This window comes from Orbicella faveolata, unplaced genomic scaffold, assembly GCF_042242905.1.
Source record: "Orbicella faveolata isolate gen_17 unplaced genomic scaffold, um_ofav_v1 contig_1, whole genome shotgun sequence".
NCBI classification, from domain to species: Eukaryota; Metazoa; Cnidaria; class Anthozoa; order Scleractinia; family Merulinidae; genus Orbicella; species Orbicella faveolata.
This window is the reverse complement of record NW_028301536.1, coordinates 15,654,661-15,677,797: the sequence shown is the minus strand read 5'-3', so window position 1 is coordinate 15,677,797 and position 23,137 is coordinate 15,654,661. Positions and strand designations below refer to the sequence as shown.

The 23,137-nt window shown below is 38.3% G+C and overlaps 1 protein-coding gene across 7 annotated transcripts; it reads left to right on the top strand.

The window, feature by feature from the left end:
- Positions 1–2,935: 2,935 nt before the first annotated feature.
- Positions 2,936–23,137, top strand: LOC110049124 (D-2-hydroxyglutarate dehydrogenase, mitochondrial-like). Of its 7 annotated transcripts, none has more exons than XM_089291893.1 (9): positions 2,936–5,075; positions 6,015–6,107; positions 6,284–6,351; positions 6,781–6,879; positions 8,041–8,132; positions 13,490–14,694; positions 15,664–15,757; positions 15,947–16,037; positions 22,469–23,137. In XM_089291893.1, exon 1 carries the CDS (start codon positions 3,156–3,158, stop codon positions 4,638–4,640), a length of 1,485 nt encoding a protein of 494 aa, XP_089148019.1. In that variant the 5' UTR covers positions 2,936–3,155; the 3' UTR covers positions 4,641–5,075; positions 6,015–6,107; positions 6,284–6,351; positions 6,781–6,879; positions 8,041–8,132; positions 13,490–14,694; positions 15,664–15,757; positions 15,947–16,037; positions 22,469–23,137. The 7 variants fall into 7 exon arrangements, with proteins under 7 accessions (XP_089148019.1, XP_089148027.1, XP_089148033.1 ...); XM_089291901.1 differs by having other exon boundaries at positions 6,015–6,113; XM_089291907.1 differs by having other exon boundaries at positions 6,015–6,351; positions 13,493–13,570; positions 14,121–14,694.

Below are 23,137 nucleotides of genomic sequence, written 5' to 3'. Positions count from 1 at the left end.
AAACGGACGCAAAAGTGGCGGCGTTTTGTAATTGTTATTGTTATATTTTGTATTAACCGATTACTTCAATATTGACCTGGCCGAGGAGTCCATACGCAATGGACTCCCGCCACACTACATTTTGCAAGCTTAAATATATTAATCATAAAAATTACAATTTCCTCGATTGTGACTGGCTTAAAAAACTCCTATTTTTTATTAATTCACTTGCCAAGTTGTTATCGAACAGTTTAATACGCCAATCACATTCAAAGTTGTAGTTTAAATTAACCAATCACATTCAAAGTTGTAGTTACGTGCGTGCGTGCGTGCGCTTTTCTGTTTTTGGCGCCTAATTGCCGGCAGGAGGCGCGGTGGCCTTAGAATGTTTACATCTCCTTTGTAGGTATTTTAACGCAAATTTTCCCTTTCTTTCATAACTTGGCTATTCTTCTTTTCTCGGAAATTGTTATTTTAGCATAAAATAAAGGTTAATGTTTGCAAGCAACCTTAGCTTAGATTCCAATTCGGTCTGTAATCATACTCGTGATAAACAAATCGGACTCCCGCTGCGCGGTCGTCCGATTTTGTTATCACCCTTATGATAACCGACCGAATTGGACTCCACTCAGTCCTATTACCATTACTTATTTTTTACAGCTTGAAAATTCACAACCCACCAACCCTACCTCTCCCCTCAACCCTCTCCTCAACCAGTCTCCCTTTCCTTACATCTTTTCATCCATGGCCCTTCCTTCTATCTTCTCTCGCTGTTATATGTAAGACAGGTACATGTATTCCATTTTTACCCTTTTGCCGTTGTGGAGAAGTTGCCTTTGCAGAGCATTTTAGATACCTTATTACATGAAATTTTCGTTTTTGAGTAGCCAGCAATTTATTTCCTTGGCAATGTTACTTTAACATGTCCTTGAATTTAGTAAACTGACTTTATCAAAAGTACAATGACGTCAAAATTAACAAAGACTCAGCGGCGGAACTATATGTCAACAGTAACATAAAATAATGTGAGTCACTTAAGCTTCGCGTTATGTTATGTTCGCGACACATCATATGGACCGTCCATCGAGACAAAAAAAAGTGTGGCTGGAGTTGAGAGGTCGGCCGTTAGTGGAAGGTTCGACAGTAAATAGCAAAAGCGACAAAAAACAAATCAGCCAAACGAAGTCAAAGAGCATTCTGTCCCAAAAAGTACCTCGTTCCCGTAAATCCCCTCCCCCTCGTTTGAGTTGCCACAAATACGAGATTGACCGAGTACGACCGAATACGAGGACGATTTTCAAATTTCATACCAGTGACGTTTCCAGAGCCCTCGTTCTTTATTTTGGTCTTAGGTAGAGAGGGTTCTCTAGATGCTAGCTCAAAGGATGTGATGCGCGTATGCCACGTGATAATGTGGGGTCTCCTCTGCAAAACAACAACGTGGAGTGACAGGGTTCTGCGTTTATTGGACAAGGTGGACCGTGACGGTTAATTTTGTGTATTTTCTTTTGGAACTGATCGCTGCCATTAGATGTTTAGCCTCGGCAAGGTTTTAGAACAGGTCTAGACAATTGTGACATTCGAAGGTAGGTGGCGTTGTTTCTGGCCTACCTTAGAGGGCCTAATCTAAACACGATAGAGTCAGAGCAATAGATCCCTCCAGATCCCCGTGCTGTATTTACATGGCTTGTTGCAACAGGGACTATTTGATTGAACACCTAACTGACTCAGTTTTGTAGTTATAGGATGATAATGATTTGTTTTGGGAAATTCAAATATTCCAGATAAAATAACAAACTGATCAAAAAACAAACAAACAAATGCAATGAGCATCCTATCCCAAAAAGAAACCTCTTTCCAATAGACACCCATCACCCTCGTTAGATCTCGTTAGAGTTACCAAAAGTTTAAGATAAGACCCCCCGCCCCCGTTCCCCTCCCCCTCAACGCAAGTGCACGCAAGTTTTTATTGCCCTCCTGTTTTTTATTTGGAAGCAAATAAACTTGCATCTGACCAATCGTAGAGGCTATAAAAATTCAATAAGCACTAGCTAGCACTTTAATAATGACTGGCGCCAAGACCCTCAGTAGGGAGCTTAAGAAACCCCGACGGCGACGCCTAGGACAACGTCGATTAAAAAATGATTATATATCTTACCTAGGAATCTCGCGATACCCTAGAGTCATTAACTTTGTTTATCACTGTCAAAACTATCACGAAACTGAATCTAGGACACATCGATGAATTCAAATTGAAAATTGAAAAATAGCCTTCGTGGTTCACGTTCTCCAGACAACGCGAAATTTGGTCATTTCACGTTGTTGTTTTGCCGAGGACGGTAAAGAAATGTACCAAGAATTATAACGCACGTGCACAGCCATTGTTCTCCTAATTAAATCTTTTGTTTAGCGACGTTCCCGTTGCCGTTGCCGTCGTGGTTCTCTTAAACTCCCTAATCTCCAGGCGTGGCGCCAGTCGTTTACGAGCTAAAATCTCGCATTTGATTTTGGAAGTAATACATCCACTTTGAGCGAATTTACAGGGTATGCAGATTTGACGGATTTTCCTGAAATTTCGCTAAAACATTCCCGGGATAATGACTGACGAAATCTTGTCAGGCAATTTTCAGAATTTTGATAATTAAAATATTTTTCCCTTGGCGTCCATTTACGCAACACGTCTCGCATATCAGTTAGCTGCTCCAACTCTAGATGTGAATGACAACCAATCAGAATATCGAAAAAGCCTGACACACTCTTGTTGATTGATGCCTTGTGAATAAGACTGTGCAGCCATTTCTTTCTTGCTGCGGTATCCGATACCCGATTAATTCAAAACTCGTTTGCTTGACGCCGGCTGGCAGTCGAAATTTACTCACTGGTGCACTGGTGAGTTTTGCTCCCCGCCAGTTTTGACCTATGGCACGTGATACTTTCTCCACCAATTGGAAAACGTTTTTGAGTTGAGAGGTAGATTTGTCCCACGTGAGAACTTTCCTTCGACAAGAGCTAAGTCGCCGCTATGGAAGCTCTCGGATTTGGTGCATTCAGAGATGGAGAGTCTAATGTCTACCACAGAGGACATAACTGTATTGGTACACGTTCTGCATAGGGCCAAGCGGGATAACACCAAAGACCACTGGCACTGAACGAAGTGGTTCTTGTAAGAACTGATAATGTGGGGTGCTCGGCTAAGGAGGTACCTGCAGTATTCCATGAAGGTCACGTCTCAACGTTATTGCTCAACAAGTGCCCGGTACCCTAAGAGAGGAAATTATTCAAATGTGACAGATGATGATGTTAAAGCTTTTGAAAGTTTTATTCCTTCCAGGGTAGTAACAGATCCGCAAGAAATAGCACCGCATAATGTTGACTGGCTGAAAATGGTCAAAGGAACAAGTAAGGTGCTTTTGAAGCCAAAAACTACCAAAGAAGTTTCAGATATTTTGACCTACTGCAACTCACGAAGATTAGCAGTAGTCCCTCAAGGTGGAAACACTGGTTTAGTTGGTGGAAGTGTCCCTGTATTTGATGAAATAATCTTATCTACGTCGTTGATGAATCAAGTGTTGAGCTTTGATGATGTTTCAGGCATCCTCATTTGTCAAGCTGGTTGTATTTTAGAGTCTCTGGAGAACATGATGGAAGATCGAGGCTTTGTTATGCCATTGGACTTAGGAGCAAAGGGAAGTTGTCATATTGGTGGAAATATAGCAACAAATGCTGGGGGTTTGAGACTGTTGCGATATGGCTCCCTACATGGCAGTGTTCTGGGACTTGAAGTGGTTCTTTCAGATGGTACCATACTTGACTGTCTTTCTTCATTGCGGAAGAATAACACAGGATATGATGTTAAGCAGCTATTCATCGGTTCAGAAGGCACACTAGGTATCATAACAGCTGCATCAATCCTGGTTCCAACAAGACCAAAGACAGTAAATGTTGCTTTCCTTGGTTGTGACACCTTCTCAGATGTACTCAAGATATATCAACTGGCAAGGGGTATGTTGGGGGAAATCTTGTCAGCGTTTGAATTCCTGGATGACTTTTGTATGAATCTTGTGGAAATGCACCTTGGACTGCATAATCCAATTAGTAAACAGCCCTTTTATGTTCTGTTGGAGACATCTGGTTCAAACAGCACTCATGATGAACAGAAACTTGATGGGTTTCTTGAGAAAGTTATGGCTCAGAATACTGCCCAGGATGGAACACTGGCAACAGACCTCTCAAAGATAAAAGCAGTGTGGGACCTAAGAGAAAGAATAGCGGAGGCCTTGATGTACTGTGGTGCGGTCTACAAGTATGATCTGTCACTTCCATTGCCAAAGATGTATGAGCTTGTGTCCCACATGAGAGAAAAACTGGGTGACAAGGTGACTAATGTTGTTGGATACGGCCACCTTGGAGATGGAAACTTGCATTTGAACTTTACAACAAATCATCACAGTGACGAAGTGTTAAACTCAATTGAGCCATATGTTTACGAATGGACGGCAAGTCATTGTGGAAGTATTAGTGCAGAGCATGGCCTGGGATTCAAGAAAGCAAACTACATACATTTTTCACAGTCGTCGTCATCAGTGACACTCATGAAAGGCCTCAAACAACTTTTTGATCCCAAGGGAATTTTGAACCCTTACAAAGTTCTTCCACATTGACTGTTAGCAAAGAAGACTACTGACAACGTGGACTTATTAAGCTGACATTTCCTCTTTAGTGAGATGGACTGGTTAAGCTAACTTTTCAACAATAATTATTATTGTAGGGCTTTGAATACTGTTTTTATTTCATAATATTAGTATGCTGGGAGACCAAAATATTGCAACAAATAGTAGTACTTTTAATAGTTATTTTTCTATACATCACTGATTGTCCAATGTAAGGGTAGGTTATGTGAAAATGGAGCAGAGGTGTAAAATTGGAAAGAAATCATCTTGCTGAGTTTAACTGAAGTAGATCACATAAGTGGGTTATGAGTTACAGGAAAGAAAGATATGCTGTACACTTTTCTGAGAAGCGTAGTTACCAAGAGGTGGTGTTGAGGGGCGTTTTGAGGATATGCAGTCACCATGTGAAGGTTGCTTCTTCACAGGGTAAGCTTAATTAGCCTCAAACATAATCTTTTATTGCATTTGGTGGTTCTATATAATCTTGGTGGTGTTCTGAGACATTCTTAATTTGGATTTAGTTCAAACTGGACATTTATATTGATCATTAGTTTGGACAAATTTAAGTTGCCTATCTGTGGGCTTTTGTCTTGTATTTTAGGTGAAATATGTATCTTATGATTTCTTTAAGGGTTTTATCCTCAGTTTCACTGCAAACACTTCATGCCACCAAGGAACTTAGAATCATTTGCTTGTGAACATTGCAATCTTGGGGGTGGGGCATTTGAATTTTACTGCCCGGGGGCTGGGCATATCCCTTCCCCCTGAGATAACCGTGAGGCATTTGGTACCCTTGTGGTTTCAGGTCATGTGGAGTGAGGAGAGTGCCAACATGATGTTCTTCCCTTCACTATTTCATCGCCTTTTGATCAAATTATATAAATCAAATGAAGTTAACTCCACATAATATGTGGATTTAAAACCTATCTGAGTATTCTGGCTGCAGGTGTCTACTATTTCCTTGTTTCACATGCAGAATCACCATCTCTAGTTGTGTTTAAGTTTCATACTGTTCACATGTTGCATGTAAATATTATTGTTGTAATAAATAAGAAAATGGTGACAGGCACGGTTATTTACATGTAAATTTGTCATTCTGTTTAATTTCATATTTTTTGCGAACTGTTTAAATTTATTCTCATTTCTGTGGGGCAGACTTGGCATATTCTTAGTAGGTGTTAAATAAAAAAAGTAATAACTTCTGTTTAGAGGTCATAGGTCTGTGTGGTATCTGCAGTTAAGTTTTACAATTTTGCTGTTGACTGGACAACTCAAGATTGCAAAAGCTTAGAAAATAATTTTAACTGCGACTATGACAATGGGGTGAGTGCAGTTTTCTGTTTTTCCCTTGTGTTTTCCCAATAGGTTTGTATCTGTTAAGTGGCAATACAAGTTACCAGTATCCCTATCCTTGAGGCATGTTCGACAACCCTTCCCCCATCTGTTCAGCGTACCAGGGTACAGGTATTGCCCGCTTTCCACATGTGAGATGTGGACACCTACGTTTTTGATCTATTTTTTTTGTCTTCCTTCATAACTAAATAAAGACTTTCTTCGAAACAAGAGCCCTTTTTTAATGACCATGCATTACCGTTCCCTTCTAACAATTATTATTTGTTTTATTTTGTTTTTAGCAGTTTCCAGTCTACTTGCTGGTGATAAAACAACTTGGAAAAAAGTTCATCTGTGGTCTTAGTAATCAGTGAGTGCAGCCACCTTTCTTCTCTTCTCCTAAGTGTATAAAAAATGATATTTACCCATATTTGGTAGACAGTGTGATTGAGCTATGTACTGAAACAAGTGCCAAAGGCAGAGCTTAAGCAGTAGCTTTCTTCATTTGAAGAGGACGCAATTTAATTAGTCAAATTATTCAATCTTCGATCATCCTTCTGTAGTGTCAAGTAAAGACTTGTGACCTATTTCTTTGTTTATCCCAAAGGCACTGTGCTTGGTCAACATTTTACTTGTATGAAACTGACATAATTTGTATAAAAGTCATGTATGACATGGACATATCTTAATTATCTATTTTTCAGAACTATTATTAACTAAAGGCAAGATCCATTTTCTTAGTAGTCTAACCATTGCAATTTGTACTCTAACCAGTATTTAAAATTCATTTTTCTTTCAGATTAGTGTCTGAATGATTTCTCAAAAAATGGAGTAGTTCTTCATTAGTCTCAGAAGATTGAAAAACAACTTCTCTGCACCAAATTAAAGTAGCAAACAGGTGAGTACATGCATGTGGAGTTTTATCTTTATCTGAAGTATGATTTGTAGAAGTTACGTCTGGACATCTCCAGGTAGAGTATATGTTTGTTGTCATGATCCTATCCACTTGATACTGCATTACAATAAGTGTCAGATCTGCAGTGTTTGAGCCAGAGTGTGAACTTGCTACATTGTTCCCCTTGAGCGACAACTTGACCCTTAAAATTTGATGGCCGGGCCATAAATGTCCCCGACGATCAGAAGTATTTGTGGAGCCAGTTTCTGTTAAATAAATGTATTTAATTTTTTGTTGGCTAACATTTCACATTTTCATATAAAAATTGTTCATCACCACCTTATAAATTGCTTTTAAAGACACTGTTGTCTCACGCTTTGCTCCTTGAACAACATTCCAAACATGTCACGTGCATAGAAGCCGTAAGCGTCGAATGTTGTCACATTGTGCAGTTTCATCCATGGTTTTGGTATGCCCTTACTTTCAAAGTACTCGGACATAGCAGATGCCAAAGTGTTTCTCCAAATAACTCTGCAATATTGTTATGAAATCCTGTCGTTCTACTAGGTAGTGTTTATAATTATTCGCCGAATTATTGCACACTCTACCATCTTGTAAACTCAAAAGCTCAAAAGCAATACTCATGTGAGGATCACTTTTCCCATATTTGGAAGTAGAATGAGACTTGCATCATTCATGCGTGACTGGCTTCAGCGGGATTTGGAAGTGTTGACAGCTTGTTTCATTTGTCGATCGAAGTGATCGTCTTTGCTTTATGTAAACATCTATATGTCTTTGGAACAATGTCCAAGAGGAAAATCTCGAGTTATTTTCAACGTGAAATGGATAAAATCATTGACAAAGCAGAAGAAAACGAATTTCATGAGGAGGAAAATAACGCTCGACTTCCGAATTCGAAACCTCGCAATTTCCAGACGAAATGGTTGAATGAACAGAAGTGGTTAAGGTACGAAAATAACGCCATGTTCTGTTAATGTTATAATAAATTATGCTCTGTCCCCTGCTATTGCCTATTTGTCCCTTTGCAAAGTCAACAGAGGGACAAATTGTCTCCTGAGGCAGTTGAGCTGGCTCAAACACTGGATCTGATAGCTGACAAGAAAGTGTCAATTAATTTGTCTTTATAAATATTTTTTTCAATAGGTTTTGCATCTTCCTGGACAAATGCTGTGAAGCCAGATGGAACAGCTAAAAAAGATGGGTTAGAAAAGACGTTCTCCAAATCATATCAGTTGGTGAGTACAGTTTGCATTGTCCTAGTAACAGCATGTTTACATTATAGAATATCTACATAATCGTGAGCATATCCTTGATATAACTTGGTGTGCTGTGCTTCCAGAACAACCCTGTTGGAGTAAATGTTAGGGTGTCAGTAGGTTTCTGTTTTTTCAAGACACGTTTTGTCAATTGCGATAACAAAAACGCTTCTCAGTATGCAATTGTCTGGCTTGTGTAACTGATATGTATCATTGCAAGATTTTCTTAGGATGGGATTCCAATCAATAGAAATAATTTTTCATTATGTTAAGGTGGCTCTGTTTTTGCTATTTCAGACCCACTTGCCTATTTCAAATGCAATGGCTATGAAATTTTGGGGAAAACTTTCAGCGGTCTTTTGATTTCATTAGTTTCATTAGTGCAAAGTCTGTATAACAGAGGACTATTTGGGCTAGAATATTGGGAAAGGAACTTTAGATAACCAAAATGCTAGTTCCTGATCGAAACCATGGCTATCAGATGTCAATATTAATTTTTTGTCTGTTAGACACAATATGACAACAATTAAGATGCTAAAAGATCTGAAGACATGATTGATCATTGCAGTTATACACACAACTTAAGCAGTTGGGAAATTAAAGTCTGAATAAAATTATGGCCCGAATGGGATTCAAATCCATGACCCCTGTGATGCCAGTGTAGTGCTCTACTAACTAAGCGATCAAGCCAACTTGGAGCTGGTCTCATTGTGAGTTTGTAATATACCCATAGATGTTGAAGAATACAAATGAATATATGAAAGATCATATATTTGAACTGCGGAGAAAGATATGAAGACATGATTGATCATTGCAGTTTTACACACAACTTAAGCAGTTGTGAAAAAAGATTTTTTTTAGTCTTTAATTTCACAACTGCGTAACCCATTGAGTCCCGGGCCCCCTTAACCACCCGTGCAAAACGCCCCTCCAATTTCCTGTGCCGCCTGTAAACGCCCCCCCAAAAAGCGTGTGGGGACAATAGCCTTTCCTACCCTCCCTGAAGACTTATGGTTCTCTTATTGTTCTATTGTTCTTGAGGACAAACAAACCAATCAGAATCGACTTACTGAGCATATTTCTAGAGGACTTTAGGGGTCCTAGAAAGACGGTTTTTCTTCTTAAAATCGTGTGCTCATAAAGTGCAGGTTATCATGGCATGTTGCGGGCCAAATTTGCAAACTTCAAAGGTCTTGTTTTCATTTCTAACACAGAGGAATTACTGCTTTGGGATTTAAAATAGAAATGAAAAATACAAATCAATGTTCAGGTGACCTCAGAATGGAAGATCAAAGAGTACAGAGTGCTCAAACCTTTCGGGTGAAGAATTTTCCTTCCTTCAACTGCCAAGAAAACATGATGATTAGTGCACTTTCAAGTGAGTTTTGAGTACAGATTGTGGATTTAAAGCAGCTTCCTGGACTTTAGCAGCAAAAATGGTAACATACATTATTGTTTAAAAGTTGAATTCAACTTTTGGAACGATTGGTAACACCACGGCCGATAAAATGACTTCAAAAGTGGTCCGTGGTTTGTTTGATTAGGTTATTTGCTTCATTCAAATATATTTTTTGGAGTCTTATTCAGCTACTACAGAACTGCCGAGAAAAGAACTAAGTGGCCACTAATTCAGCGCAGTTAAAATACAATTGATCTCAAAATGATTAGCCTGTTTTTGTCGTCTTTTTGACTTAGAATTTTTATCTTTCTTTCGCAGCGCTGTAATATTTTGTCATGCAGCAAAGAAATTAATATATGATTTCTTGTTTTTAAATTGGTTTTTACACGTGCCTTTCGCTTTAATTTTCTGTTATTTTCTCAAATGTTAGCCATTAGAGTACAAGAATGGATATTCTGTTGTATTTGGTTTCAATTTTTCCTCCGAAGTCAATAATAACTTATTTTCGTGTTTTCAATTTTCTTGGCTTCTGTTGGGCATTTTGTCGCATGGCAAAGAAATAATATAATTTCTTGTTTTCTTATCAGTTTTGAACGTCAAGTTGAGTACTTTTTGTTAACAACAACTCACTCTCTAATAATATTGTATGAAAAAAAAACAAGACAAATCTGGCAGTAAATGGGACCATGGACACTGGGTGCTCCCTGGGATAGCAATGAGAGTGGGGGGTAGCGACACACCCTGGACAGGTAATTGGGTGGTTGGCGGACATGCCCTGCAAACAAAGTGGGCGGTTAGCAGACTCAAACCCCAAAGCATAAACATAGCCTGCGTAGCAAGCGTTTCCGTGGGGTTTGGAAGCAAAGAAAGACAGAGGAACAGGATTTTCGGTGTTTTATCTGTGCGGAAAATGGGGCGAGAGCCAAAAAAAGAAAGAGGGGGGTGGGAGAGGGGAAGGAAGGAAACGCTTGCAGACAAACCCCTAGATTTTGAAAACCTCCGTTTGCCAGCGAACGGAGCTCGTGGTTGGCTGGGCTAGTCCAGTATTATTGACATGTGTCGATCAAAGGTATTTTAATACCTTTGAGTGCCAGACAAAAGGGGAAGACGCGTTCGAAGCTTGGTTACAAAACGCTTTAACTTTTCTCGCTGAACGAGGATGTAGTCGTCAGCTTCGACAGTACGGTAGAAATCCTGTAGTGCAATGTTGACGCTTTCGAAGCCGGCACATTATTGCAGAAGCAAGTGCGACACAATTTGCAGCTGTTCCTTTAATTTTAACATCACTTTCTTGAATGCCACATGCGCCAAGGACAAGATAATAAACCACGGGACAGAAAATACGCACTACTGCATGGGAAAACCTAATGATTTCGTCTGGCTTGTTACATGGCAACATGTTGTCGTAGGTACTCTGACATTTCATTAGAAGCATTTTTGTTGACAGCATTTAGAACCTCTGGGTACAATTCTGAATGATTTGTTATAGTGTTATCTGTGGCATGCCAGTTTTTGTCACATATTTGCTTTACCAAAAATTTAGTCCTCTCATCGCAGGGAATTCTTACGAGGACATTTTATAAACAATTTTGACTTAGAGGCCGCCTAGGGGAAGATTATCTTTATTCAGATACTGGTCAAGATTATCATTATTTCCCCTCTCAGCGGGCTCTAATGCGATACACGAGCGGGTGCGTGTTAGAGCCCGCTAATCCGCCTGTTCTGCAGGCTACTTGAAGCCTCTCCTGCCCAAATTCCAAAGTTTGCTGAGAAGACTTTCCGTTGTTTGTTTTTGCTGCAGGCGATAACACTCGAACCGATTTGCGGATCTGGCATTTCCAGCAAACGCTTCTTTACTGGAGTTGCCTTTGTGGGAGTTGACTTGCTAATTTTACCTTGTATCGATTCCTGGACGAATGAATACAGTGATCCAAGATTTCGAATCGTGCGAGCACAAGGATTACTAATGCAACTGGAATACTTCTCATATTTTAACTTTCTGGCTGATTTGTGCTAAAACTTCACCCTTGCAGTCCTTCCTTTTAGACGGATTGAGTAGAAATATAGCTTGATTATAAATTTCCAAATTGAATTCATCAAGATTTCTCCATTCCCACCTTACGCTTGTTGTTTCAGACATGTTTTGACAAGTAAGGTTTATTTTGGTTCAAAGTTCACTTCTACTATGGAAGACCGAAGATTTTATTGGTTAATTTATGACAGCCGATGACAGCACGAAATCTCAGTGTGCGCACTCAGGCATGAAAGGCTAAGGGGGCAGTTTTAAAAATCCAAGGGTTTGTCTGCAAGCGTTTCCTTCCTTCCCCTCCCCCTCTGCCCTCTTTTACTCGCTCCATTTTTCGCGCTGTAATTCTTTGCTCCCGAACCCCACAGAAACCCTTGCTATGCAGGCTAGCATAAACACAACGTGGGGCGGTTAGCGGACACAAACCCCAAAGCAGAAACTTGGGCGGTTGGTGGACACACCCAGTGAATGAATTGGGGTGATAGCACACTCACCCAGAGAATGAAGCCCCCCAACCTAGCTGCTTAGGTAGCTAAGAATAAGGTGGGATAAGGGACCCACCCAGCCTGACGCAGGCGATAGCTAAGTGGAAGTTGTGCACCCAAATTATGCCCCAAATACTGCCAGGTATGTAGTGACAAATATTAGTGCAACTTTAACAAGATCTACATTGTCCTGTGCTTGGATCCCAAGCTTGTAGTGGAGTACTATGGGTGGCGGCTAGCTGGGCAGGGACTGCTTGGAGTATTGAAGCAGGTGTCCTGATGTATTGGGTGTAGCAATTGCTGGACCAATGGCCGAGGGTTTGGATAAGCCAAGGGGGCAAGCCGGCCTCTGCAGCAGTAGTTGCAGCCCTGATGCAGAAACTGTGGGATGTATAGGACACTGTGGCGAAACCCAAGGGTTGAAGCTGGAGGCGCAGAATTGAGGTTACTTTGTCCCTAGTGAGAAATTGCCCTGTTGAGGTTTGAACATCAACTTGAGTACTTTTTGTTGATATCTTTCAATATTTTGGCCCTTCATTTATTCAACTTAAAATAAATCATGTCTTGAGACCTAATCTTGTGTGTGTGGTTATTGCACATGTGGTTTATTTTTAGTGCTCGTGCTCGTTCTGAAATGTTAAAAAATCACCCGGGAATTTTCATGCGGGTGTCAATTGGTTAAGTTGTGTATAGTGTATAACTGCAACAATCAATCATGTCGTCATATCTTTCAATGCAGTTCAAAGATATGATCTTTCATATATTCTCTTGTATGCTGAAAGACCGTAAGAAATTTGTCAACTTTGTGTAGGGGTGGGTGAGGACACATATGAACTCCCTTGCTGGGTAGGTGAGGCAAGTGGTCCTTTGAAAATACTAAGAAATTGCCTCTTTCCTATTTCCCAGAGATTTTTTGGGTACTTATAGTGTTTGGTCATTTGCATAATCTAGGGGGTAGTAGAAAGTTATTTTTTTAATCACAGTATCCGAAACAAACAACAAACACAAACACATGGCGTCCCATATGTCATGGTTTTCTACTAGACGACAAAACTCCATACTTGAAACAAAACACACCTTTTAAGAGTTCAAAATGTAGAGAAGCAACAATTTGCTTTTAAAATTTTTCTGGTTTCATAAGGTATTTGCGAACGCAGTGAGCTGAATGAAATATATAGCAAAATCAGACCAGTTTAGGGGGGGCGTGCAACTCTTTCTTGGAAAAGACGGAATAGCTATCTCACTTACATGTCATAAGGTCGTGAAATGCATATAATTTGCATTTGTAAAGTTCTTTATGCAGAGAAGTTCTATTAAATTGTGCTTTAATTGTGGTGATGAGTTACATGTAGAGCCCTTTTTTAATGACCATGCATTACCATTGCCTTCTAACTGTAATTGTTTGAGTGTTTATTTTACTTTCTAGCAGTTTCCAGACTATTCACTGGACATTAAACAACTCAATAAAGCTTGGAAAAGAGTTGATCATCTGTGGTCATAGTAATCAGTGAGTGCAGCCACCTTCTCTTCTCATAAGTCTATAAAAAATGATTTTTACCCATTGGTAGTGTGATTGAGCCATGCACTGAAACAAAGGTAGAGCTTGAGCAGTAGCTTTCTCCATATGAAGAGGATGCAACTTAATAAGTCTTAAATTATTCAATTTTCCATCATCCTTTTTTAGTGTCAAGTAAAAGCTTGTTATTTATTTCTTTGTTTGTTGAAAAATTCCCTGAAGAATTTATTCATTTTACTCTTGCGACAGTTTCTGGAATACTTTGAAAAATGATGATTACATTCACTTCAAAGTTAGAATGATTGAACCATGTGCTCAAACAAATCCCAAAGGCACTGTGCCTTGGTCAACATTTTTCCTTTTATGAAATTGACATAGTTTGTGTAAAAGGCATGTATGAAATGGACATATCTTAATTATTCAATTGTCAGAACTATTATTAACTAAAGGCGGCTTTCTTCAAAGCAAGATCCATTTTCTTAGTAGTCTAACCATTGCAGTTTGCACTCTAACCAGTATTTAAAATTCATTGTTCTTTGAGATTAGTGTCTGAATGATTTCTCAAACAATGGAGTAGCTCAGTTCACTAGTCTCAGAAGATTGAATAACAACATAAGTACATGTATGTGTCACAAAGTCGTGTATGAAATGGACATAACTTAATTATCTATCTGTCAGAACTAGTGTAATATAGATTTAGCTAAGCCTGAAAGCAAAGCTCGTAGGCTGGGTTGCTCAAAGCCTGATTAGGCTAACCCAGGATAAGTGAGAATTTTGATTTGAGTTTTCTTTTTAACTTGGCAGTGAGGTTTTCTGCTTATATTGTTTGGCCTCCTGAGTTTGAATAACCTCAAACTACACAACACATAAGCAGTGAATAACATTTTTATACCAGAAAAATTTATGTTTCGGTTAATGCCCAAGTCGCTAGTGGAGGGAAGGTGCCTACGAAGCCCGGGGGCTGCAACCACAGTCACATCCCCAAGGCGCTAGAACACCCGACTGGCCTGCCCAACCTGCAACCAAGCCCCGAGCCCCCCCGCACCAAGCCCCCTACAGGCACCCGTCACACTCAAGCCAGATGGCATTGGTGGAAAAAAAAAAGCTAAAAAGAGGTGGGGATAGGGCGGAAACGCCGAGAACCGCTAAACTATAATTCAATACACAACGCCACACTAACAGAGGGATGAACACACTGCAAGCACATGGGACAACAACACATGTACTAACCAAAAATACCGCTGGACAATGTCAGCCCCAGGGCTCTCACAACCATATGACTGTTGCAAACGCTAAACAAACGCTAACAGATGGCCAAGGCACTAACAAACGCCTACAAAAACGCTACTGACCAGACTCGCTCCTGGTCATAAACTATGTAAAATTTCATTGAACTATATCAAACGCTACGGAATGCACCAAACGCTAACCAAACGCTCACAGATGGCTGAGACACTAACAACCGCCTATAAAAACGCTACTGACCAGAGTAGCTCCTAGTCATTAACTATGTTAAATTTCATTTGACTATATTTAACTTTTAATCCCTGGTTAGCATCAACCGGCTATGTTCCGAACAACCTGGCCCTCATTACAGAGTAAGTTAACCTGGTTTGAGCCCGTGATCCAATTGAAAAGCTGGTACTTGGTCGGTGGTTAACTTGAAAAAAGAACATTTAACCTTAATGAGCTCAAAACTTGAACCCACAATATGTGCATGTGATACTGGTCAGAGGATATCTTGTTTTGACAGGTGTCAGTTGACCATGAAATGGATGTCCAATATCAAAGATGTATGCTGTTAATTAAGTCCTCGTGTCCTTTTAGCCGGAGTATGGCTGCCATGTTGTGCAACGTTGTTGTCGTCGTCGTCGTGTGTATATGTCCATGAGCAATCCTGCTACCAATTTTTACCATGAGAAAAGCAATCACAAGTTTCTATGAAAATTGGGCTCTGTGGGGCCGCCGGAGCTCCGCTATTATGAACTAAAGGCAGCTTTCTTCAAAACAAAATCCATTTTCTTAGTAGTCTAACCACTGCAATTTACTCTCTAACCAGTATTTAAAATTCATTTTTCTTTCAGATTAGTGTCTGAATGATTTCTCAAACAATGGAGTAGCTCGTCATTACTCTCAGAAGATTGGAAAACAACTTCTTTGCATCAAAGTAGCAAACAGGTGAGTACATGCATGTACAGTTTTATCTTTATCTGAAGTATGATTTGTAGAAGTTACATCCAGACATCTCTAGGTAGAGTGTGTGTTTGTTGTCATGATCCTATCCACTTGATACTACATTGCATCAAGTGTCAGGTCTGATAGCTGACAAGAAAGTGTTGATTAATTTTTCTTTATCTTTTTCAATAGGTCCATCTTCCTGGACGATTACACTTAAACCAGATGGAACAACTAGAAAAAAGATGGGTTGCTGAAGACATTCTCCATATCATATCAATTGGTGAGTACAGTTTGTATTATCTTTAGTTAGTAACAGCACGTTTACATTATAGAATATCTACATAATCATCAGCATATCCTGGATATAACTTGGTGCCCTGCACTTCTAGAACCACCCTGTGAGAGTTATATTTGGGTGTAACCAAGGCCTCTGTTATTTCAAAACATGTGTTGCCAATTGAAACTACAAAAATGTTTCAAAATATGTAACTGGCTTGTGTCACTGATATGTTTCATTGTAAGATGTTCCTAGGATGGGAGTCCAATCAACAGAAATTACAATTATTCAGTCTTTTCGTCATGTCAAGATGGCTCTTTTTTCGCTTTTTCAGGCTCACTTGTTTATTTCAAATGCAATGGCTATAAAACTTGAGGAATTAGGAGAATTATTTTAGTTTAAATTATGAGCTTATTTACACCGCACTTTTTTTTTTTTAACAAGTCACGTGCCCAGTGAAGATTTGGATGTTATATAGTTGTCCCAAATTATCATTAGTATCATTAGAGAAGAAGTATCATTAGAGAAGAAGTGCAGGGGTAGATCATCTTTATGTACATGTAACCCTGAAATTCTTTTTACTTGAAGTTTCATGTACCTGATGCTCCCTTAGAAATGAAAGTAAGGCATCAACCAAAATTTCTGGGAGAAGGTTGCTAGGCAATTTTTTCAATTTTATATGCAGTTTTTCAATTTTACAGTGTACCAAACCATTCAAATATAATTTCCATTCCTGAACTTTAAAACCTGCCGGAAAACCTGCTCAAATTCTCCTTGACTTTTACAACGTGTGTTTTTAAAAATTATCTAGTATTTTTTTGTCTAACAAATTATTCATTCTGATTGGCCGATGCAAATTTATCCCAAACCACTGACAAAAAGTGAAATTGAAAGTGAGTGATAGTTACAACAACTTGATGTAGTGCAAAATTGAGCTTAGACAAACAAAATGAGGGACAGCAACCATATAAGATTTAATGAAAAAAAGCCCTGGGCTTATTTTGTTCAAAAGGCTGTTTTTAGTGGTCATGGTTAATTGCTGGAGGGATTTTTTTGGGGGTGGAATTGGAGCTTATTATTGGAATTTTAAGCTACAAGTTTTAAAGCTACTTAATGTTGGAAAATTTAATGCAAAAATGTATACACTGTTCAAAAAGAAGAAAAGCATAGATCACATCACCAAACGATACCTGAACATCTTAAAGTTTTGTAGCTATCCTGACAAAGCTCTGAAGTCTGTAATGATGAGCGTGCTCAGAATAGTAACTGAGCCATGGAAAGAAAAACTAACACAGCTATTGAAACATTATGAGTGAAACAAAAAGGTACAGTTGCATCTAAAATGATTACAGAAGATATAGAGTTATTTTGTCCATGCATAAAATTACTTTTAAATTGAAGGAAACCTGAAAATAGTAGTTTACTAAGATCGAAAAACACCAAAGAGGTATTAAATAAATAAACCGTAAAGGAAGAAGGATTGTTAAGGATGGAGAAGGTTAACACAGATTACAAATGCCAGCATGAAAATTTTGGTGAAACTTTTCAAGATGGAAAACTGTAAGGTAGCTCCTTTAATTAAAGAGATTTTCATGTTTTGTAGCTGGAAGAAGTAAAAATTTGTGATAAAAGTGGCTCTGTATGCTGATATAATGGCAGTGTGTCTAGACAAAATTTGACAGAAAGCTTTCACAGATTTTCAATAAAGCTGGAAAGAATTTCCACAAGGAAACTTTTGGATGTTTTGTTGTTCACTTCAGTGTCTTGAAGCAAATTACTATTGATCCCAAACATCCTCTCGACTGGCTTAAATTTCACCTTGCCTAGTGGGCTGTTAATTTCATTCTGCAGATTTAAAAAACTGATCACTTGATGCAAAAAATTCATGCATGTAGGCAGCAAAAGTTGAAGTAGCAGCAGCTAAAATGTGAATCTGTGGCAGTTGCTCTTCCACACCTTGTAGTCTACCTCAATCCACAGTAGGAAAAACGATGGCGGCTGTACATTTTACCATAATACCTTGCAAACCTAACACAGCCTTTAAGGCACAAAGAAAGCCAAATTTTTAAAATATTTGTTCCTGTACTAAGGACATTGTGTAGCCTAGGTTCGAAGATTTTGTTACTTTTCTGTACGTTTTTATGAACATTGTTAAGGTTTTCGTGCGCTAAGAATTATGGGTAAATGTACCAGTCGCCATATTTTTTCCTATGGAGGATTCACATACCGTTTATTTTATGGAACTTATAAAGAGTGTTGGTGTCCTCTCCAATGTCGGGCATTTGTTTTGTCCAGGAAAAGTGTTAATCTGATGACCTGAACTGGGCCATTACTGCTGAAATTGTTCAAAATGGAGAAGATCATACTTAAGGCTTTTACATGGGTAACGTGAAGAACTTTTGGGTAAAATTCTGCAAAAGTGGAAATCTCGGCCCCCCTGGACCAAAACTGACCTGGAAGTCGTAGAAGTTTTTTTCTGTCCTGGAGAAGAACATCAACATGCATTGGAGACAAATTTTCCAGGTTCGATGTGCTTTGACATGGGATATATTTTACAATGAGAGGAATTTTACTTGTAAAGCATCTTGAACTAAACAGTGGCCATACTCAGCTAGATGTTTTACCATGAGGAAGCCCAGACAATGGGTACCTGTACTGATTGTGCAGGTTTCCATTGTAGTTGTTTCTAGTTCAACTTTTCCTGCCCGTGTGCATGAAGTTTTCGCATCAGGTGGTAAGATTTCTGAACTACAGAATGAAATTAACGGCCTCCCAGGCAAGGTGAACTCTAAGCTATTTGAAGGGATGTGTTGAATTGATAGTAAAGCCATCACTGCTTCTTTTCTCTTGAAAAATCTTAAGCATTAGGAAGAGTTTGCAAAATACATAAAGCTCCATCTGTGGGAATAATTCTGTGCTTATAAGAGAAACTTTTATAAGAAACTTGTACATACGCTGAATTTATTTTGATCAGTGTATTCAGACAAACTTTCTGTTTACTGGTAATGTGCATGGATTTCAACTAAATGGCCAGAAAAGTAAATTATATAATACCATGTGGAACAGACATTAGAAACCTCAAGTAGCTCATGTTTCAAGAGAAGATATTTAAATTTAATAATACAAATATTATTATGTAAAAAGCTTAGAGTCACAAATTAGTAGGATACAGATGTTGCGCAGCTTTCGAGTTCACAGCCTGGCTAACATAGGCAGAGATGACATAAAATGTATTTAGTTCACTAGCATCAGGTGGAGGTCTGCCAAAAACAGTGCCCTAAAATAAGAAAAATCTCAGGACTCCTGTAGATCTGCTTAATCATAGGCTACCATCTTATGCATACATCCAACAATGTCCAGTGTTATAATGTAATCTTCAACAGTTTTGGTTTTTGAGACAAAATAATTCTGTGAAATGATTGATTGACGAAAGCAGCAAAATCCACATTTGGTGTATGAATAATTATTAGCTGAGAGTTTTGTTCTTCTCTGGTAACTTCCAGAAATTGATACAGAAATGGCAATTTATAAAATGCTTTTAATGTAGTTAATTAAGTCATGTCACTTAACGGTGCTTCTTGGCTCAGTGTACCGTTAAGGTGTAATGTCTTCGTGAAACCTAAATTTAGGCTGATACCAACTATTTGCAGAAGTATCAATTAACAGCAAAAGAAGACAAGTCATATAATAGATTCTTGTATCTGCTTACCACCAGCATAAAGTGTATGACAACTAATTAGATATCAACAGTCTCCCCTTCAGAACACATCCAGTATTCATAGCATAATTGTTCCAGAAAATAGATAAACAGCTATTCTAAACCAAATGAAATCTCATGTAGAAGCTGAAGAAAAAAAATCATCAATGTCCATCTTCTCTGTGTCCCATGTTGTGCGTCTTGGGGTTAAGACTATTAAAGCAGCTCAAATGAACTTTTAAAAAATTACATATTTCTGTTTAGAGACCTAGATCTGGTTAGAGCAGGCATCATTGCTATTTTGTGATTTCTTTTACCTACATTAAGTGGCCATCTAAGACAGATGCTAAGTTTTGCTAGCAGTTCAAAACAGACCACGTGGAATGCAGTTTTCAATATTCTTTCAATTTTACAATTTGCAACTTGTCTCCAGAAATTGATGTCTAATTTCTGTGCTCATTATGTATTTAGCTCTTATTAACCGAGCAGGAGGTCTGTATGGGAGACCGACTTTTTACAACTTTTCCACTGCAAAACATTACCGGTTTAGACGCTGGTCTAGATGGGGAAATCTAGACCGCTTTCAATATCAATTTCAGCCAATCAAATTCGTGAATTTGGTAGTTCCCAGTCCTTGTGAGACAGAGCCATGTAATAAATAAGCTTCATTAATGAAAGTGAGCCTCATTTTCACGTTACTTTGAGTCGTCCTTTGAGTGATCAACTTCCAGTTTCTTTGTTATGTGTATTGACATTTTCTTGATAAACCACTTAATTCTCAGAACATACATAATCAAAACACAATCTGTTATGAGAATTGCTATGGGGATATTGTAACTGAAAGAGTTGACTTCAAACTTAGTAACTTATTTCTTTGTCCAAACTGAGGCGGTTATTATGGTTAATTTTGCTTAACTTATAATTCGAAATTTTCTCTAATCTGTTTTCAAACAAGCGGGTCTAGATCCAAATACCTGATGGATAATGCGGGGTTGTGATGGTGGAGCCGGGAGGGTGGGGTTCGGAAGGACTGCTTTTTGTTTCAGTTTGTGCGTCCACCAATTTATATCCAGGATTAGGGGGTTCACTATATTTGCTAAAGGCATTTAAGTGGTTTAAGTGTATGATCAATGTCTTGACCATAACAGCGCTTAGAAGGGCTACATGGTTAATTAGGTATTCTGTATTTTTTCAGTATTTTTAATTTGAAAAAAACTCGAAATGATAGTTTGCTAAAGCAGGAAAACTTCAAAGGTAGAATAAACCAAAAAGGAATAATAAATAGTGGACACTGGATGATTGAAACACATTGCAAACTGCAAATAGTGAAATGTAAGGTCATGATTCACTAAATTGCAAAAAAAAAGTTAGAAAAAAGATCATTGATCAAGGAACATTAGCTTGATGCATTTTCCACCGAATTCGCAGAATTTCATTGATTTGAGTGAAGGAATAAGCCCAGTTTTATTCCACCACGCAAAGTGCACAAAATAAACAAAACATATATTATTACCTGATGGGATGAGGTTGAGAAGGGCCTATTCTAGCACATATTGTCTTGATGTATCAAAATTATCACAACTTTCAGAAGTGTACAATGTGGCAATCGGTATAGAATAGTCAACCATGACCTTAGGACACTGTCTTGATCTACCAACAAATTCTTCAATGTTAAGGTGGTAGGTCACAGTTTCCAGCACTTTCCGGCACTTATACTTTGACGGATCAGTGGTACAACCCCTTATTATTTGACAAATGCCTTTAGAACAATTATTGATCACTGAAATTAAAATTACTTAAATTTTCAAGAATTTAAGTTGACTTTTAACCCTCTTTGGAGATTTTTTTTAACGATTGTAAAAATTTATATCTTGACATGCTGATCACAATTTGAAAAAATCAAACAAACAAACAAACAAACAAATGGGGGACTTAGGTTACTTAACTTTCAAGAATTTAAGGTGGCTCTTAACCTTCTGGAGGTTTTTGGAAAAAGGCTTATCTGCATATGCTGATCACAATTCGATGACACCAAGTTGAGGAAATTGAGCTATGAGACCTTTAATTGAGTAACTACACCTTTGAGCTTAAATTAGGCGTGCATCTAACGCGTTACACCGTTTCCATGGGAATCTGTTTTGCCATGAAGTTGAGAGTAACCTGTTGACCAGGGACTGGGTATTTGACTGAGGGCGTTATTATTGAAGTATCGACTAATCAAGAGTGGAAATATCGATCCGTCAACGTCCTGGAAAGATCTGGTAACTGTTTTTAGCCACCTTAAATTAAAAGGAGTGTATGGAAATAAGTTAGGGCTAGCTAAATGAGGGTACGCTATGCCGAGGTTCGAACTAAACCAGAATTACAGAATATTTGGCTACAAATCGGAAGGTACATTCCTTAGTGCACCTGATTGAAAGGGAAAGACAAAATTCACACAAAATTAGCAGCGATTAAATTTTAACATTTACTCCGAGATTACTATTTTTACCAAGCTACAAAAGTTCACATTTGTTTTTTGTTTCAAGCTGTAGACATTTTCCGAGATTTTGATTTGTTAAGCGATTGTGTCCTGAAATCATTTCCTGAATTGAACGAGTAGCTGTACACGTTGATAACTGGTACGTAATGGTAATAGCCTACTAATATTTGTTGAGAAAGCATAGACAAATGTTATTCAAGAGAGTGGTTGCACAAAATATCCTGAGGTATTTAATAAATTTTCTTTTTCTTTCAGGTTGAAAGATAACTCCACAAGGTTCAAGAAATTTATTGATTGAAATAAAATGTCTTAGACGTCTTCAATTGATGATTGCTTTCAAGATAAAGTTGACCTTCATGGACAAAAACAAATCGAAAAAAACCTAAGTCTTTTGGTTGTAAATAGACCGAAAGAGAAAATCGAAAAAAAACTAAGTCTTTTGGCGGGAAAAAGTTTCTTTGATAACAGTATTGCGCTTTTAAAATGGCCCAGAAAATAAAACGAAAAAAAAACTAAGTCTTTTGGCGGGAAAAAGTTTCTTTGATAACAGTATTGCGCTTTTAAAATGGCCCAGAAAATAAAACGAAAAAAAAACTAAGTCTTTTGGCGGGAAAATTGTCCTTAGAAAAAAAAAGTCTGCACTTTTGAATGGTGTCTGATTTTGAGTCAAAAATATACTAAGTCTTTTGGCGGGAAAAATCTTGCCTTGTGCAAACGGATTTGTCCCATCAAAAGTCAAAGTACATGTTTGATTTCTGGCTAGACTGTTCAAAAGTGCAGAATTTTTTTTCTTTTTGGCAACCCTTCATAGCAAAAAAATTGTAAAAGAGATAGCCTACATTTCGACTAGTTTCCAGGCCCTTTTAAAAGCGCATTTTTTTGTTTATCTATGCAGTCAAAAAGAGACAATAAACAAATCAAACA